The sequence below is a fragment of the Hyalella azteca genome, unplaced genomic scaffold (assembly GCF_000764305.2).
Source record: "Hyalella azteca isolate HAZT.00-mixed unplaced genomic scaffold, Hazt_2.0.2 contig3321, whole genome shotgun sequence".
In the NCBI taxonomy this organism is placed as follows: Eukaryota; Metazoa; Arthropoda; class Malacostraca; order Amphipoda; family Hyalellidae; genus Hyalella; species Hyalella azteca.
In genome coordinates, this window is record NW_025933573.1 from 1 (window position 1) to 19,836 (window position 19,836).

The following is a 19,836-nucleotide window of genomic DNA, read 5'->3' on the forward strand; positions in this document are numbered from 1 at the left end:
TGTAACACTTGCACTAACCTAAAAACAAGCTTGGGTGCCACACATTATTTATCTCATTACCCTTCCCATTAAGGAAAATATTGAAAGGTAATAATTTATGTGATTCTTAATTAGACAATCACTAATTAGGGGCAAAGTTGCTGACCTTTTCCAATCTTATAGACTCCCCGAGCTTGGGAGGCCAATGGCCAGTTACAACGACGATGTCTTCCGCTTTGACGAGGAACTGCTTGCCCATTACGTGCACCACGGCGAACAGACGGCCTGCCCGGCCTTCTTCCAGCTGCTTGTTTACTGCCGTCGTCACCGCTGCAAAACACAACACATTCTTGAAAAATTCACATAATTACTACAGAACAAAACACAATTTATTGGGAAATCATTTGATTAGTGCCAAATCAAACAGAATTTCTTCCAAAATTCATACAATTATCACAAGTATATTGATGGTCACTGCTTTACTTTATTAACAGAAAAAAAAACAGGTGTAAAATATTTGAAACATTAATGATGAGGATAAGTTCTCTGAGCACCAGATGCCCAAGAAGGCTGATGCTAAAAAAAATTCAACAAGTTCTCTGATGATCATAACTGTGGGTGACAGTTCTATGCTCCGTGCGGTATCTAAGGTGTGTAATATACAACTGTCTAGTCAAATGATTTTGGGGCACTCAGCTCCTGAATCAAATTCCAGTATCCAGCAATTCTCTCAAAAAATAATAAATGCTGAACCATTTCAGTTTCAATGTGGAGACTGGAGAGTAGGATATGTTCTATTTCTCTCAGATAAATGATAGGCACATTTGTTCATGATGATGAAGAGAAATAGAGAATCAAGGCAAGCATAAAACACAAATTCCATTCTTTTAGAAACCAGAATGACTTGGGATGCTTTAAATAATCTGTCTCCATACCAGATACCAACTTGTTAGCCAAGTACAAGCTATACTATATGGAGATGAACAATAAGTACTTGAAATTTGTCTATACTTGAATTAAATCATGAAGATATCTGTTATAACACCTTATAAAATATTTTTCAGGATTGATCAATTGTACTTTGCCAACAATTTTGTATAGGAACTGTACCACAAATAGGTTGGCAAAAATAAAGCTAGTGATAAATAAAGAATGAATCTGTAAAAAAATAAGAGATGAACAGCTATGGTGATATAAATTATAAATTAAATGGGAAATAAATGTATCTTTTAGGATTTTGCACACACTTGTCTGAACAGAAATTTTCAGAATTAGCCATTCAAGTATAAGATTTTGAAGTCAACCTTATATATATTTCATTTTTAAATTTTGTTGTGTGGCATTAAATTTTTTTGATTAACAAATTTGAACAACAGGTATTCCAACATTCATATTATTAGCTAACATGGTAACACACCTGGAGATAACTGTTCATGTTTCTGCCATCCTTCTTCAGTTGAGGGAATTTCTCTCAAGTTCCACGAGCGTTGAACGGGACGGAATTTGTGAGGTTGTGGAGAAGGAGATGCAGTTTTTCTGGCTTGTTTAATTTTAATATTAGGCACAAACTGATCAATGTAAGGCCGGTCTCTCTTAGGAGGTACATTGCCTTGAAATGGAGGAGGCATGACTGCTGCTGTAGCAGATAATGACAACAGTCGATGTTGGCACAGGCATGGTAATTGCATGCATGATGCCAATCTTGGAATAAGCATATTCATTCTGAAATTTTAATTTCACAAGAAAAAAGATTGATTTATTCAACAACTTCTTAATGTTTAGGAATCTGTTAGCCCATGCCTGCTCTTTTGTTAATAATTAGATAAGCAGTAATTAATCTAGCGGAAACCTTGTGGTTCCAAATATGGCAGGCAAACTCTGGTCATGGCATGATACAGACATGGAATATATCTACTTGGCAAGCCATGACTGAATTTTTTGAGCTGTGATTTTATGGATTTAACAGCTATGATTTCATTTCTTCGAGCTGTGATTCCATACGTTTGTGCCGTGAATTCCATATCTCGGTGATGAAAAGCCATTTTTGAGCCGCAAACTTATTTACAAAGTCCATGCACGTGTTACCCCAAATCTATAATTTTACCCTAAAAACAGCAAAACTAACATTTGTCTTCACTTAAGTGGCAACTGAACACATGATAATGAACTCTGACCGCTCTGATGTGACTGCAGCTATGCAATCTTCAAGGAAAAATTTTGGGTTGACCAGTTATTTTGTTCTGCAGGATATTTTGGAAGGAGCATTGAAGTACTGTGGATTGTGCCATCATTGTGGAAGTTGAAAATTTTATGAAACGACATGTTTGCAAAGTGCAAACTGCATTTTTTTTTTTTTCAACCAAACAAAAATGCATGACATTAGAGCCTTGAGATTTCACACCTACTGAAATTATATGATATTAGAGCTGTGATTTTCCAGAAATAGTATAGTGCCGTGATATTATTGTGAGTGTCATGATATTATTGTGAGTGTTGTGATATTATTGTGAGTGTCGTGATATTATTGTGAGTGTCTATATATGACTTTTCCAGCCCTGGCTTGTTAGGAAAATGTTTTTTTTGCACTAGCAGCCAAGGACTTCATTTGGCTTATTTACACACTACCGAAAATATTTTTCTAGTCTTGAATACATTGGGATCAGAAACTTAATAAGGAGTCTTCCAATCAGGTTCTTAGCTAAAGAACTTAGGAAGATCTGCCATCATTGTATCATGATGTGTTGGTGTTTAGGGCTGGAAAAGTCCTATTTTTTTCTGAAATATTGTGGCTCTAATATCAAATAATTTCAATAGGCAGGAAATCTTGCAGCTCTAATGTCATGTATTTTGGTTTGATTGAAAAAATTGCGGTATGCACTCCAAATTTCCAACTTCCACAATCCACACTATTTCAACAATCCCGCCAAAATTTTCTGCACAACAAAACAACAACAAGTCAAACTGAAATGTTTCCTTATAGATTGCGTACGCTTCTACAGAATCTCATGCTTGAGCTGTAGGAGCTCTATTTGAGATTTACATGGGTATTTTATGACATTATGAAAAACTTATAAGAATGAATACAAACACTAGTACTATTGTATGGTTTTAAAATAAATTCATTTCTTGGTGGTTGCAGTCATGTCAAAGCGGTCAGACTGCATTATCACGTGATCAGTTGCCACTCAAGTGAGAACAAATGTTAGCGTTGACTGTTTTTAGGGTAAAATTAGAGATTAGGGGTAACACTGCAAGAGACTTAGTAAAAAGTTCATGGCTGCCAGCTCTTAAATTGCTTTTAATGGCTGCCAGGCTGAGATATGGAATTCACAAAGAAATTGAATCAGGGTTCAAAGAAATTGAATCACAGCAGGAAAATCCATAAAACCACGGCTCCAAAAATTCAGTCACTGCTTGCCAAGTAGATATACATGTATTCCATCATTTTCCATGCCTGTTGGTGTTTAGGATCATAATAATGCCAATTTGGATTTTGGAATATTGAAAAATTTCTACAAAATTGCAGGTAAAAACAATTATTCCCTAAATTGTGAAAAAGTGATCTTCAAGTTTGAGCACCAAAATACATATACACCCAAGCCTAAATTTTGAGATGTGTTTTGAATAACAAAATTTTTGTTTAATAGACCTGAAGCAAATAAACTCATAGACACACTCATGACTCATCTTTAGTCAATCTGACACTTTGCTCACTCATACTGATACTGTAATTGTAGCCTAATTAGAACTACCTAGGGTAAACGCGGTATATTCCGACATTGTGGGTAATTCCGTCACCTCTCTAGTTTTTCCTTTATATTAAGCTTTGTTTGAGTTCCATGCGTTCGTTGATGGTTGAAATGGTGACGTCATACATTTGCGCGTCGAACTACTGCTAAAACACTAGGTCTTGGCCATCTAGCGAGAAAATATTGAGATCCAATAAGAGACAATGCACGCTACCCAGTGAGATCATCGAAAAATGTGTCAAATTTGACAGTTGACCTTGCTCTACCAAATAGTGATTAACTGTTTGCATAGGAACAATATTATGCTTTGAGACTTTTAAATACGTCTGTGAATATATTAGGAATCCTTTAAGTATACTTGTATTTGCTGATTTCAAGTGGTAAATAAATTAATAGATGATTAAGTTGAGAAATGGATTTAGACACATGAAAACTAATTCCGTCACAACTTGAATTGGAAACACACAGATCGTTCCAAGCTGTGTACAAAAATTAAAATTTGCTTAATTAAAAGCTTAATAGTTGTTAATTAAAAGCGCAATTAAGTAGTGTTCAATATTCATTAGTGTTCTAATTCAAAGCCGTGTTCAACGTGTTGTATTCCAATACAGCTCACACAGTGAACGGAATTCAAACATGTGGATGACGGCATTACGTATCGGTAGAATTTGAAGCATGGACGGAATACGCCTCACCACGTGCCTAATATAGCCACGCACACACAGTGACGGAATATAGGGCTTTGGTAGGTTTGTACCGTCAACCGGGGTAACTCGGGACTGGCGGGGTAATTCGGGACAGTCCTCCGACACGGCGTAAAACTGTTATAGTAGCAAAACTAATTGGAATATTGCAAAACTAAAAATAGTGGCGTAAACATCAACATTTTTCCTATCTATGTAGTATAAAGGCTGTCTCTTATACACATCTAGATGTGTATAAGAGACAGGTNAGCGGGTCATCTCAGCAACTGCAGTCCCAATAGCGGGTCATCCCAGCAACTGTAGTCCCAATAGCGGGTCATCCCAGCAACTGTAGTCCCAATAGCGGGTCATCCCAGCAACTGCAGCCCCACTAGCTGGTCATCCCAGCAACTGTAGTCCCAATAGCGGGTCATCCCAGCAACTGCAGCCCCACTAGCTGGTCATCCCAGCAACTGCAGCCCAACTAGCTGGTCATCCCAGCAACTGTAGTCCCGATAGCGATGTTAATTCCTCTGACTAAGTCCATAAGCGATGGAGTTGCACGATTAACCTCGTATTTTTGCTCTCAACATGTCTGTGGCGATGAGGGTTGTTTCGATCAACTTCCACAGCAATCAGGCGCAAAGTCTGGCCAAGATTCAGCTTACAAGCGCAGCGTATTGACATGTAGGAACTCGTCCAAGCTCTCCTACATGTACAGCTTTTATTTATTTAGAGACACATTATTTGTATGACGTATAAAATACTGTTTACCCATCAGTTGTGCAAGTGTATATTGCTACAAAGAATAAAACTTCCCGCTAGTGAAGAGTTCTAGACCCATAATTAAAATTTTAATGTGTATCACAGTACCATCCTTGCTGCGATGAAATAGAACGAACTTTCAGCTGACCGCAACGCGTAACTAACCAATATTACCATAATTTTTGAGAAGTTCGTGTGTTTCTCAGTCATGAATAATAGTCCTGTCTCTTATACACATCTAGATGTGTATAAGAGACAGACCTGGCAGAGCACTGTATCGAAGGAAAGCATTCCACCTTGGGTGGAAAGCTTTTTTATAAGTGAACCTCCATTTCTAGAATTCCACCCTGCAGTTTACTGGTCTACTTATAGGACTCAAAAATGAACTTGAGGGAGAGTCTAAAAAACTCTCTGCTTTGCCACTATGCTCGATGCGTCCTTAATGTGACGGAATATACCGCGTTTAGCCCACATAAAATTTGATGTTCATTACTTTTACTAGTTTTAGCTTCACAAAATCAGTTCAAACTGAATGTCCAGAAAACAGCTTTAAAGAAAGTGTAACCCAAAATAATATTAAAATTGCATTTCCTATCCAAAGAAAATTTCAATTAAAATTAGCTAGTGCAAAGACAAAGACACAAATACCTCATGTGAAATTGTAAAATTAGTTCAATTACTGGTACTTCAATTTTCAATGCTTGGTTATGGCCATTATGCTCCAAACTCCAAGAACGACCTGTGAATCTGTGGCTGAGCTAGTTTGCAGCTTGGGATTCAATCATTCATTCACTGAATCGTCTGAATGATTCATTGGAGCACTCAGCAGTGAGTCAGCACTCAGCAGTGAGCAGTCAGCACTCAGCAGTGAGTCAGCACAGCAGGCAAGGCTGGCAACTTGGCAAGCAGGTGTCACCGACTCACTGTACAAGCAGCCAAATTGAGGCATGATGATTGATGCCCTGGTTGAGCTGGTTCTAGACCCAGAGACAAAACTGGTTAGGTAGTTGTTACTGTTAGCATAGCCTGGTGATAGCCATAGAGTTGTTAGCGCTAAAGAATAGTTTGTTTAAATTATGGTTGAAATAGGCAAAGCGGGTAAAATAGACTAAAGGTTCTTTAGGTTCGCATACGCCATACTATGAGTGTGACATAGTCTGATAGTTATTAGGTACATAACTCACATTGCCTACGGCCTACGGGGTGACGGCACGACCTACGGCAGTCGATTTACTCGGTACGGGTTAACACTATATTGTCAATAGCATGTTAACCATGTTTTGATTGGTTGTTAACTTATAGTCGTATTATACGCGTATATAGCTCGGAAGTAATTTTTCTTGCTTGATCGCTTTGATGATAAGTGGAGCTTCTGAAACGCGATCATGTAGGTAGCCCCACGTCCGACAGACTGACGTCTCAACGTCTGTAAGGGGATTCCGTTTCCGTCGTTGCAGCAGTCTCAACAATGCGCTCCAGAATCCACATATTATTGCGGAACCTGCTCCCACATAGCGATCCCTGAATTAATATTCGTTTATCACATCAACCATGGTTGACCTAGTATATAGTTGAACCATGACATAAACAATCATTTTTCATTGTATTTATCACACCCATGTAACTAAATCAAATTGCAGCTCAAAATTTTCTGTCGAAAAAATGAAAGTTCAGAGTACCAAGATTGGCGCAGAGAGACGCGGGTTCAAAAATCCTAGGAGGAGATAGATTTCTACAGTACCCCCTTTTTTGGCCGTTTTCTATGAATTTCACGTTTTCTTTCATTTTTTTCGAAAAATTCACACGAACAAAAAAATCTTAGATTTCGGTTTTACATATGTGTACCAAGTGTCAGAGTGATCCGTCTGTAAATAGCCGAGATAATTTTTAGGGTAGACGCTCCCCTTAAGAATCGGCGACAGGCCTACGGCCTAATAACGCTGAAACCTCTAATATTATTATTATAACTCATCGACTTACACGGAATGGCCTAATTGAAAAGGATTTAAAAAAATCAATATTACGTACAAAAATTAGGATCAGTAACTAAATCTGATTTCGTGGTTTGATTAATACATAATTTGGCAACATCAGACGTAATAAACAAAAATGCAGCTTGCACGACAATTTCAGAGAGTTAAATGATCTCGGTGATCTCGCAAATCTATTTTGTGAGTGACAATTTTTTTTTAAGTCAGTATTAAAAGATAACACTAGGATTCCAGATTCAATTGGATAATGTGGATTGGATTTCTCTCCAAGTATTATGGCTGAAATACATTCTCTAAACTATTAGAAGGGTGAAAACTACATGCCTCGTATGCCGGTAAACGTAATACTCAAAATAAAACTTAATAAATTTCAGGCAATATTTAACAATTTTAATAATTGGAACGGACTTAACAAATCCAAGCCGCAAACGCTGCTCGTTATCAATTGCAGTGCATCTTGATGACGTAGGCAGGCAAAGAAAACAATATCGACAATATAAAGATGCAAAGGATAATTTTAAGACATCAAATGTGAATAAAACGTGAAAATACTAAAACTTTCAGATCATTCAGATAACATATAATATCCACACAGTTACTCATCTTATTCATATGTAATACTAAGTGTAGTCGTAACACAGACGATACTAGTCAAAGCATGATGAAGTGGTACCCTAAGCGGCAAATTGCGATTTTAATTGCAGTTGCAGGCAATTTTTCAGCAAAGCTAAACATTTCTTTAATGAAAACGAATAAATATAATACTAGATACAAGTTCTATCATCTTACTTACGACAAGGCACTCTAATAAAGCACACACCATATTTGGTATTTTAACAGGATAAATATAATAAAAAATACCTTAGCATGATCACAAATAGCTGAACTAAATAATATAAAATCATTCAGAAGTCCACATTAATGTTCCAAGAGACCGGACATGAAAAAGTGTCCAGTTTGAACAGTCATGAGAAAAAATAAGAGGAAGGATAATTTACAATTCCATTAATTTTAAACGGGGCGATATACAATAACAAAACAGGTCATAAATGATTTAAGAGCAAGACATGGTGCATAATTTGGAGGCATTGACATGATGGAGCGCAAATGAGCTTTTATTGTTCAAATGAAAGAGAAGTTTGACACTGTAATCAAGAGAGTGTTGCCACTGTATGTAAGTGCTAAAATTTGATACAAAATTCCATTAGAATAGAAACAACCTTATTACGACTCTCTCTTTCAAATCTCCAACAAAGTATTAATAGGAATTAGAAATTATTTTAAGAGAGCGCTTACAAACTCACTGGTAAATTCACCAATTTTGACGCTACGTCGAAACAAAGCAAGTGGTTGCTGTGCAGCGAGTAGTTAACAGATAGACACGCATGTATCGTTGTAAAATAAAGCACAACTTGGAAGCAACTGTAACTAGTTTTTATTTAAAGGGAGGGGATGGCTGAGCCTCCTTAGATTTAGGATCATATTTAATCTAATAATGACTTGTTGCATGATAATTTATTTAAACTTATATTCAGGCAATATTATATTGTATTTGTTAGTATTTTTCAATAATAATAATTTGACAAAATTAACATAAATTTATCTAGATTGGCTTCAGCCCCTATAATAAGCTTGATAACGCCACTGTCTGCTTGATAAGGCCAATAATCTGAAGCTGTTCAACCAAAAATATGCAAAAGTTTTTAAATTCCATCAGCCAATCAAGGACAGCTTCTCCCCACCAATCACAAACGAGAAATCGACCACTGCATGTGCTTAAGCAAATTTCGATATTGCGGCCTCAAGGCTTCAGCAATTTTTGGTACAGTTATAACAATTGTTACGTAGAATGTAATACTGCAGGCATTTCTGTTCCTGCATCAACATTAGCAAGTTGAACGCAATAATAAACGTTCCTTCATACGCAGCATATGCTAAATAGTGAATGTAATACTAGAGGTATTTACTGTTGCACCAAAGGCACTGTTGGGCTTCGCTCAATACTCTAGATATTTATTGCCGTAGCAAGAAATACCGAGAAGATTTACGCGATATTAATATCGATGTCAATAAATATCAACAAGTATAAATTGAATTACGTTTTGCAGTTGGGATTCCCCAAGCAATCATGCTAAACAGGACACGGGCTCGTATTAACCCACAGTCAACATTCAATACAGGGCAATTTGAAGAGGCAATTTAATCACGATATTTGCAGCAATAAATAAGTCTGATGTAGAAGAAGGTACAGGAGGAGAAGTTAGGCATTCTTGAGGAGTGTCTCGGCTCTGGTGTTGGCTTGCTTTATCCGCTCATCGTTGGAAGCGGCCTGCAAAAAGTCAAGAGAATTAGAAGGTTTTTGGTAGTCGGGTAATTCAGCTTCTTTGCATTAATAGGGTGGAGTTTAGCTGCTACACAAAATGCAATTCATCAAAGGTCAAACACTTACAAGCGCAGAAACTAAGAACATATCAGGCGATCCAGTGGACGAATGTGCAACCTCGCAGTCGTGTATTTAGTCATTAATACACAGATATATTTAAGTCTTCTAATAAATGAAATCTTTAATTTTAATGATATGGATCAATAAAATCACTAAGGAACTCAAATTTCGGAATTTTACAAGAGAGATCGGAGACAATGAACGATTTAAGATCGGCATAATCACGATAAAGGAGAGCAATCTCAAAACCACTAATTTCCAACTGATGAAAAATTCTACGATAGCATTTATACAGCAAAAATGTTAAAAACTTTTCATGTAATTACGTCATAGCCAACACAAAGCTTGTGACCACAGACTTGAGCTGATGATCTGGTCAAAGTCGGAGGGTGTTCACAGGAACAAATTTTATGTACAGAGTTCAGATTTGTTCAGTTACTGATTGTTCTGGATGAGCTCAAGATCTTGCACAATATTGAAAAATTTAGAAAGACCACAAAGCGGTATATATTTGTATATACAAGAGTAATACAAAGCAGTATTTGTATATACAGCCGTCACGTTCACACACTCCGTCTCCAGCGATATATGAAGCAGTGACTCACAGCGAGATATCTCGACTGTCCAGCTCGTTGAGGCAAATCGGGGCACAGACATAAAATGTATTTACAGTTTATGAATAACGTAAGTATTCAGCAATGTATTAAGTCGTGGGCTTCCGCTGTAACATTAATGAGTACTGATGTGACTTTCTCAAAATGAGTCACAGGATGAATAAAGAATGAAAAAAAACTTCGATTTCTTCGGTTGATTCTGACGATTTGTACATACTCATACCCTGTTTTTAGTTACAATTGACGTTAAGAAGACATAGATTTGATGGGGTTTTCATACACCAATATTTCTCCTATGGAGCATCCATCTTGTAGAAGGGATGTCACTCGGCGCAGGTTAAGGGAACCAAATACAAAACATCACACGTTGTTTGTTCCTTCACCTAAATACAAACCTCAATAGTTGATTGTTCTCTAATTGAGTACAAAACTTTTGACGACAAAAGCACCTGCAACTCTGATCTCTGGCAAGGGTATATTGTTGATTGAACATAGCACAGCCGGAATACCTTAAAGCACCTGTACAACACTGACCACCCTTTGCATTTCAAAACAAAGCACAGCTGCAACACCCCCAAACCACCTGTACAACACTGACCACCTCCCGCATTTAAAAAAATATATAACTCAGTACTCACTGCAGTGAGTGACAGAGAGTGCATTTTCTCAGAATCGTCGAAAACGTGAAGTCACGGACAGACGGACGGACGGACATGACGAGCACAATAGAGCATTTTTTCTATATATGAGAAAATGCGCTAAAAACAGCAGCTGCAACACCCCAAACCACCTGCTGCAGACAGACCACTGCGCTTCCAAAATCCTCACTAACACACAACAAACGTAATGCTCCTCTGAAGAAAGACAACAAACGAAGCAATAAAACAAACACTACTACTCTGCAATAATACTATGGAGGAGACGACGCCCCTACCAGGCAGCAGCTATTTGGTCTTGGGCGATGCAGGCTTCCTGATAAGGCAATTGGCGCGCGTGTTGGCCACTTGAATGCGACCTTCGTTAGACGCGCCCTGTGCCCATCAATTCCACAATATTTATCAACTCTTTGTTTAGTTTAGTGTTATTATTGTTATAAAGACGGTGAGCGGATAGAGTGCGCACAATTTCAGACAGTCCCACTGTCCCGGGATATGAAGCACATGATGATAATGTTGGGTAAGCGTAACACTTATTAATTAGCTAGTAAAATGTTCATATTATTTGTATAATAAATTATTATACAAATAATATTTGTATACCAAATTTATACTATGTTATTAGTATTGGGGAAGTCTATAACAGTGGCCGGAATACAGCCTGCAATATTGATGAATGCCAGCAACATATTTACGGTTCAATAATGCAGAAATAATCAACTTGATGCATCTAACAATGTACTGACAATTCTAAAGAGAGCACAGATACCGTTTAGATGTCGAGATTTGAATATTATTATTAATCATAGAAACAACACTTTTAAGGAATTAAATAGTTGATGCACATGCACATGAAAAAATGTAGGTCAAAGTTGCAAACCATTTATTGGAGGATCCACTAGAAAATCAACATAGCAAAAATTAAAGTTGAATAAAAATAAAATAAAAACAATACTTCAGATGAGAAATGTTGCATGAAGCAAAAAATTGTGAAAAAATGTAATAAATGAAACTTTAATTCAATTAAGTGTAACATGAAATTTCACGTTAAAAATTGAAATTTGAATTTAATTTTGTATGACATGAGCTCTATAATGTAAGATCAAGATAAATAATGGATAAAATAAGATATAAAATGAGACTTCTATACATAATTTGGAAGTTGACAATAAATTGAGTGTAAAATACCTTAGCATCAAGGCGGGAGATTTGTCTGTTCTGACTGTCCAACTCGCTGCCCATGTCGACGGCCATGTTGCGCAGGTTGTCGATCATGCTGCTCACCTGGCCCAGGTTTTCCTCCATCTCGTCTTCACGCGCGTCATTTGTGATCCTGCAAACAACTTATATCATTACATTCTGGCATACAATAAATATTATTAGTATTAGCATAGATATTAGTATTCTTGTATTGAAAGTATTGCTGTTTCAAGTATTGGTGATTGATTAGCAGTAATGTAAGGCAGTTATATACCTTGTCCTAGAGTCAACGTGTGTGTCACAGAGTTGTATTCTTGCATACATTGAATAAAGTTATTCTGATATGAGCTACAATAATATTACACTTAGACCTCTGTTACAATAATTGAACAATAATATAATAAAATAAAAAATACCTGATGGATGACATAACATATCTAACATTAAAAACATAACATTGCTTACATCAAACTTTTGCGTCCATAGTTTCAGCTTCAAGCAGTTAAGCCTCACCTTTGCAACTGCTTTTACTGCACGCGTCTGCCAAACTTACCAAAGAACAGAAACTGATAGAACTGGCAACTACTGCTTGTCTCAAAGTGATCGTCCATTTTGTACTCACCTACATCTATTATCAATATATGGGGTGATTTTCAATGTATGGGGTGATTTTCTATGTATGGGGTGATTTCCAATGTATGGGGTGATTTTCAATATATGGGGTAATTATCAATATATGATTCTGTGTGGCTTCAATTTTATTTGTTTTTAACCTTTCAGGGTGACAAGTTTTTACTTTTTATCAATACTTATTACTTCCAACTTTGATTACCGGTATTTTTCAATTTTATTTGTTTCTAACCTTTCAGGGTGACAAGTTTCAATTTTTTATCAATACTTATTACTTTCAACTTTGATTACCGGTATTTTTAAATTTTATTTGTTTCTAACCTTTCAGGGTGACAAGTTTCAATTTTTTATCAATACTTATTACTTTCAACTTTTGTTATTTTATGTCCTATAACTCTATAAGGATGACGCATTTATTTCCAGCCTATAATTATAATTAAAAAGTGTTATGGGTTACAAATTAACGTTATAGTTAAGGATCATGATGATATGGGAGCACCCACCGAGCAACCTGCATGGCACCAGAAGGGACTGCGTTGCGGTCCTGCAGGAGGCGACCAGGCTGCCCCTCCACCACACCATCCCCCTTGTCCTTCCAGGTGCTGTCCTCTTCACGAAACTCCCGCAGCCTGATCATTCAAGTTTTATTTGTATTATGTTGAAGTTTTATTAGTATTATGTTAAAGTTTTATTTGTATTATGTTGAAGTTTTATTAGTATTATGTTGAAGTTTTATTTGTATTGTGTTGACGTTTTATTTGAATTGTGTTGAAGTTTCATTTGTATTGTGTTGAACTTTTATGTATATTGTACTTGAGTTTTTGCATATATTACTGAAGACTTTTGCATAATCATGATTAATGGGACTTGGAAATTAAGAGAATTTAGATGCAAAGAAAATTAGAAGAAAATTATTACACGTCCCAATAAAAGCATTTCAGAGGTAATGCACTCATATTTGCATATTAAATATATTCACGAATTGAATTATCACTGTCTGAAATATAAAGAGATTGTTGAATTTACTTACAGCCACAAAAGAGAAGTAAAACTATAAAACTGGAGGCTTGAAAACCAGAAATATATTGTCATCAATATTTTGAGATAACCATATGTTAACAAATTGAGGTCATAATTTTTACTAAATAAAAATAATAAAGATGCCATAATTTTTTACAAACATGTGTTTACATATCCAGTCAATAAGTTAAACTAAAATATATTGCAATAGTTTGGCAGAAGTTCTTTTTTTATGCAAGAAAATAATTAATAAGAAGCATTCTCTGGACTATAATAAATACATACTTTTTCCATGGCAGAGAAAATATCCCACAACATTTCTCCATGCCAGAGAGATTCTTCTCGGCTTCCTTCATGTCAGCATTGATTTGGTCCATACCTTCCTCAATGCGATCCAGTTGTTCTGGCAGGGAGGAGATTATACATTATCTCACAAAGATCACATATAATCATACAAAGATCATACATAATCATACAAAGATCTTACATAATCATACAAAGATCATTCATAATCGCACAAAGATCATATGTAATCATACAAAGATCATATGTAATCATACAAAGATCATACATACATATAAAGATCATTCATAATCATAGTTCCTCAGCAGAAATTTTTTTAGACTTTTAATTTTTGAGTCCTATGAGTAGACCATTCAGTATCATGGAAACTAGCATTATCATACATAAGATTTTGAAATAAATTTTGAACTAAACTAGTGAGTTAAAAATCAACCGGTTTCAAAAAAGTATTACATTTGCATGTATGGACTCAAGTACAACCCTGAAATTGTTAAATACTCAGCATCTAATGTGGATAAATGTAATCCAAATGCATGCTGTCACAAAAAAATGTTAGTAACAGGAGGTGAAGACGTAGTGTTTAGTAATAGCTTATACAACAAGTTACTCTTATCACTCCCTTACGATTCCATTCTATTATGATTGACATCATTCAAAAATCGTATGAGAAGTGTCAACAAAGAGCATTGTATAATTTTCCCTAATATATCATAGGAAAGCAAGCAGCAACAACATGAAACTTACAATAAATTCAACTGAACACTATGGAAAATTGTCAATTATTATCTCAATTTTTTTTTAACATGAGATATCAATTTTTGCAAAATTTGGGAGGCAGACATAAAGAACGGAGAAAAATAAGAATACACTTACCTACCTAATCATCAATGAAAACTTAAAACACCTGCAAAACTTTGTTAAGCAGGAGAGGTTGCTGAGCATGAAAATGTGCACAAGCAGCTGTAACACAACATGGGTTGATGAGCATGCAGTTAACTTGCAGATACAAAAAGCTTAATAAAGCTAATAAAAACTTTACAACTTGACTAAGCTCTGAGAATGAAGGCATGCATAATAAAACTGTGACAAGACAGGCAGTAGAGCATGAAGGCATGCATAAGAAACTGTGACACAAGACAGGCAGTAGAACATGAAGGCATGCATAATAAAACTGTGACACAAGACAGGCAGTAGAACATGAAGGCATGCATAATAAAACTGTCACATGACAGGCAGTAGAACATGAAGGCATGCATAATAAAACTGTCACATGACAGGCAGTAGAGCATGAAGGCATGCATAAGAAACTGTGATACAAGACAGGCAGTAGAACATGAAGGCATGCATAATAAAACTGCGACACAAGACAGGCAGTAGAGCATGAAGGCATGCATAATAAAACTGTGACACAAGACAGGCAGTAGAACATGAAGGCATGCATAAGAAACTATGATACAACACAGAAAATCAAGAATCCCAGATAATTTGGTCAACCAAATCAAATAATTACAACTTACACCCAAAGTTAATTTACCTCAGTTTTGGAATCACTATTTCAAATGATTGAGTTAAATTTAAACAGCAAAGTAAGGAACAAACTCAACAAACTGCCACATAATGAGCCCACAAAAAAAAGTAAATTAAAAAATTTAATAGAAAACTCTATATCTTTCTTCTTGTTCAATTTTAAGGGATCATGGCCCACTAAAGAACAGAACACATGTATGTTTGTCTGTAATACTCTTTTTGCTATAAGTATATGGAAACTTGCTCTCAGTTTGAATAAAAAGCAATAAAAATGAATTTGCTTGTTAAAGTGAGGACCACTCACCACTGAACTCTTATTTGAATATGAACTGCAATAATTGAAGTCAGAAATGTCCATTTTGGGGTAGAGGCATGATGCAATAACAAGTATGTTTTAGTTTGTACATACAAGTTTCAAGCCCCAAAAGAAGGCACTTCGAAACATTAAATGAAAGTCTGGAAAAATCAGTAGAGTAAACAAGAGATTGTAGAAATATGATTCTTAGCAATGAAATGGGATTGTTTTTATGTATGTCATGCATAGACTGCACATTTCTCCACAAAAATGTGCCCTTATTTGCTTGCATTGTAAGTGTAAATCATACAGTAAGTCTTAGCACCAACACAGTTAGAACTGTATTGCTGTTTAGTGAGCACTTTACTGATGAAAATCTTACCCCCTTGTTCTCCAAGCATCACTAAAGTCTTCGCTCCAGCATCTTGGCTCTAAATGAGGATAAAGTATTATATTAAATAGGCTGCAAACATTAATATGTTCATTGCATACACACATACATCATTCTAACAAAATTTACATAATTACAAACACAAAAATTTGAGGTCAGTTGCCAATGTGGGAGAGGTCCAGGCCTAGTAAGGATTCAGAGAGATATGAAACTATGAACAGAACTACAAGTGAAACAGCAAAATGGTATGATTACTAAATGAAGAAACAAAACCAAACTTTGTTAACTCCATAAAAACTTTGATTGATGACTAAAGAAACATGATTTTTTGCATAAGTGTTGTGTGAGATGGGTATTAATGGTCTAACTTTCCTTTTGTGCAGACTCACATATTGCAAAATGAGATCTTGCATCAATGTTAGAAACAATACAAAAGTGTATCCAAATTTTTGAAAAAAATGTAAATGCAACAATGGAATTTTATATAACTAACAAAACTGTTAAGGAAATATTCTGTCGTTTATTCCATTGGCAATACAACCTTCAAAAGATAGAATGGAAAGAGGAAAATTTCAAAATAATACTGATATAAGGTATGAAAACCAATATTCTGACTACGATAAATTGAATGATGAAAGAACAGCCAAGAGGTAAAATTTTTACATACACAATTGTTTCAACAATGAGATAAAACTGAAGGAAGTCAATCAAACTAGTTTGCCAATAACAACTTCACACAATGGGATCAACACAATTTAAAAATTATACCTTCAATGATCATTGCCCACTTCACAGGCAATGTACACCATTTAAGCTCAACAAGCATAACAGATAAACAAGAAATAATTCCATCAAGTGAATATGCTGCCTCACCTCCCTGCTCGTCTAGACCAACAAGGCTACGAATGCCTCCTTCCTTGGCCTGAGTTTGCAGCATGGAAGTAAACACAAGAGCTTGCATTCTTATCATGTCATGAAAACCTTCCATGTCATCACATTGTAATACTGCATCACCATGCATGATCATATATAATAACAAAACAGCAAAACTACACTTAACAATAATAACCCTAAAGGCTTTCAAGCTGGTCATAGTTGAAGCTAAAATTTAAATGCAACAAATAATGATGCCACAATGAAGCTGCAAGTGTATGGTGAAGTTCCATAAGGTGCTCTGATAATGAGCAGCATTATTAACACTGAAACACTACAAACTGAACAGGATTGATAATGTTAATCCATAAATCTGTTTGTGATTTTAAAAAATGCTTTTAAAACATAATCTCAATAGAGCCAGTCAAGATGATTTGTTGAATTTATGATATTGATTTGCACAATTTCATATAAGATAATAAACAGGATGATTATTGCATAGTTATAAAAAAATTAGAAAAACCTATAAATACATATTATTAATTAAAGTAAATGAAATATCATTTATTACATGCATTACTATCAAGATATAAATCAGATGTTAGCAAATAGATAAATCAATTATTTCTTTAAATATTTTGAACACCAAACCTTAATAATACAGAAAAAGTGGCATTATGACAAACGCCAACCATGAAACATACATTAATGCATCAAGCTCTCGTCCATTAATATGCAACACAATTCAGTAAAGTTAGTGCAAATTCTCAAACCAAGAATTTTGCTCAACTAAAAATTTCAGCTCCTCAGACTGAGGAGATATTATCTACATTATAGTGACAATTAAGCAGTTTTTAGACTCATTTCATTTGTAATTGTCTGGTCTAATTCAAAATTTTGTTCAATATCCTAAGGCACTAATTACAGCAGGCCCATGCTGTCATAAGGAAGGACAACAAAAAAATGACTAAAAACAAAGGACAACAAATTCCCTACAACGAAAAAAACTTGTCATAGGGAAGGACAACAAAAAAACTTTCTTGTTTGCTACTGCGACTGATGCAGAGTAGCATAACCAAGTGGTCATCACAGTTACTGGACTCACCTCCTCACAGAGACTCAGCATGCGACGTGTGGACTCGAGGGAGTCATCAGTGACCTTGTTGGCCTGGTGCTGAAGCTGCTCCACCTCTGTACGGGTCCCCATAGCCTGTACCTCATTCTTATTAATTTACACAGTAATGACAAGAAATATATACACAATGTGAAATCATATTACAGATGAGCTCATTATGTGTCAAATGTAGTATCATAATGTGAATGGGCAGTCACAAAACATCTCATTGAACATGAAGCATTTATGTACTCTTGATGCACCAGTCAAAATCCAGCAATTAAATGCACAGATTCTTTACACAGGAACCATTTTCTTGGGAAAAATTTTTCATCTACTACAGAAAACCTTTCCTCCAAATAAATGAAGTGTACAAGTAATTAGAGTAATTATGATTCTTACCTTCATTTCAAATGGTAAATATTGACAGCAACTTGGGGTCCAGCTATGAAAATAAAATCAAGGATTACATGTATATTACAAAGACATTCATATATATTTGTATATTTTTTTGAGTTTATCAACTCCAATAACACTGAAAAGCAAAGCATTGAAAGTTACAATTTAATTCTCTTATTTCAAATACAGAGGAAACTCATGTGGCAAACACTTTAACAAAGGAGTTGGATAATAACCAATGAATAAGTATGAAAAAAAATTTTGAAAAGCAATGAATGCCATGCTTTATATGCATCTTTGAGCCTCTTATTACAAGCTAACTAAATTATTTCGTTTTAATAATTTTTCTGAGCAAATTTACACTAACAAAACATCTTCCCATGAAAACAATTTGGTTTTTACCTAAAGTTAAAATGTAACTGAATATTCAGATTTACAAAAGATAAATATAAAATTGACTGATGAATGTCTAAGTATTTGGGGCTATATGATTCATACAAGCATTGCTCAAACTTAAAGTAGCTTCAATATTCCTTGCTGTTGAAATGTTACAACTCTGTTAAACTTTCAATTGGCTACATAGGTAACATTTGTGAGTGGTGCAATAGAGCAATTCTCAATTATAGTATTTCAATACTTCTCATGAGCTAATTCATAAATTCACTTCCTCAACTCAATTAGAAAAATAGAATTTATTTTTAATTCAAATAAAATGAAGAAATTCAAATGGAGTGTTTTTCATCATCTTTTGCTCCAGTGAAGAGCCAGGATAAGTCTGGCTTTACTGGAATTAATTGGCTAGGAGAGCCCAGGGATTGCCTTGTCCCTTAGATGCCGAGTCTCAATACTTCTTAGCTAATTAGTTGTTGTTGTTAATATAATATAAATTAGTCGCCCATTGCAGGGGGGGCAAATGAGAATGACAAGAAAGCAACTAATATGTGAATACCGTAGTTCTGTGATACCTTTATTGCTTGGATTGTGAAATTACAAGGAATACAAAAAATAATCACAAATTGAGAAGGAATTTAAAAGCAAATGACCTGAAGATGATAATTTATGTCAATCATGTTATGATCACAGCTTAAATTAAATTTCACTGAGAGAAGCAATTCATTTCAGCATGTGATTTTGCTGCAGAATTCAATATCGAACATGCCTTCTTTTGCTAATCTCCAGTATGAGGTAGTTTAATAGTCCTTTA

At 35.3% G+C, this 19,836-nt stretch overlaps 2 protein-coding genes across 2 annotated transcripts; both read right to left on the reverse strand.

Annotated features, from left to right (window-relative positions):
• Window positions 1-145: 145 nt before the first annotated feature.
• LOC108682304 (39S ribosomal protein L21, mitochondrial-like) lies at window positions 146-1,736 on the reverse strand (the record flags this gene model as incomplete). The annotated part of the gene is made up of 2 exons (XM_018171442.2): window positions 1,397-1,736; window positions 146-309 (listed from the first exon to the last, which is right to left on the reverse strand). Coding segments are annotated over exons 1-2 (468 nt in total), but the record flags the coding sequence as incomplete, so codon positions are not given.
• A 6,982-nt stretch (window positions 1,737-8,718) lies between these two features.
• Window positions 8,719-19,591, reverse strand: LOC108682309 (synaptosomal-associated protein 25). Its single transcript, XM_018171447.2, has 7 exons — window positions 18,636-19,591; window positions 18,225-18,329; window positions 16,238-16,286; window positions 14,016-14,133; window positions 13,214-13,339; window positions 12,069-12,213; window positions 8,719-9,496 (listed from the first exon to the last, which is right to left on the reverse strand). The coding sequence occupies exons 1-7, from the start codon at window positions 18,639-18,641 to the stop codon at window positions 9,428-9,430; spliced, it is 618 nt and encodes a 205-aa protein (XP_018026936.1). The 5' UTR covers window positions 18,642-19,591; the 3' UTR covers window positions 8,719-9,427.
• Window positions 19,592-19,836: the final 245 nt, after the last annotated feature.

Excerpts from the sequence above, each read along its gene's own strand:
- LOC108682309 (XM_018171447.2), bottom strand. Across the intron at positions 14,134-16,237 it reads GATGCTTGGAGAACAAGGGG|AACAACTGGATCGCATTGAG; the intron begins GTAAGATTTTCA and ends CCTCCCTGCCAG. Across the intron at positions 9,497-12,068 it reads TCTCCCGCCTTGATGCTAAG|GCCGCTTCCAACGATGAGCG; the intron begins GTATTTTACACT and ends GACTTTTTGCAG.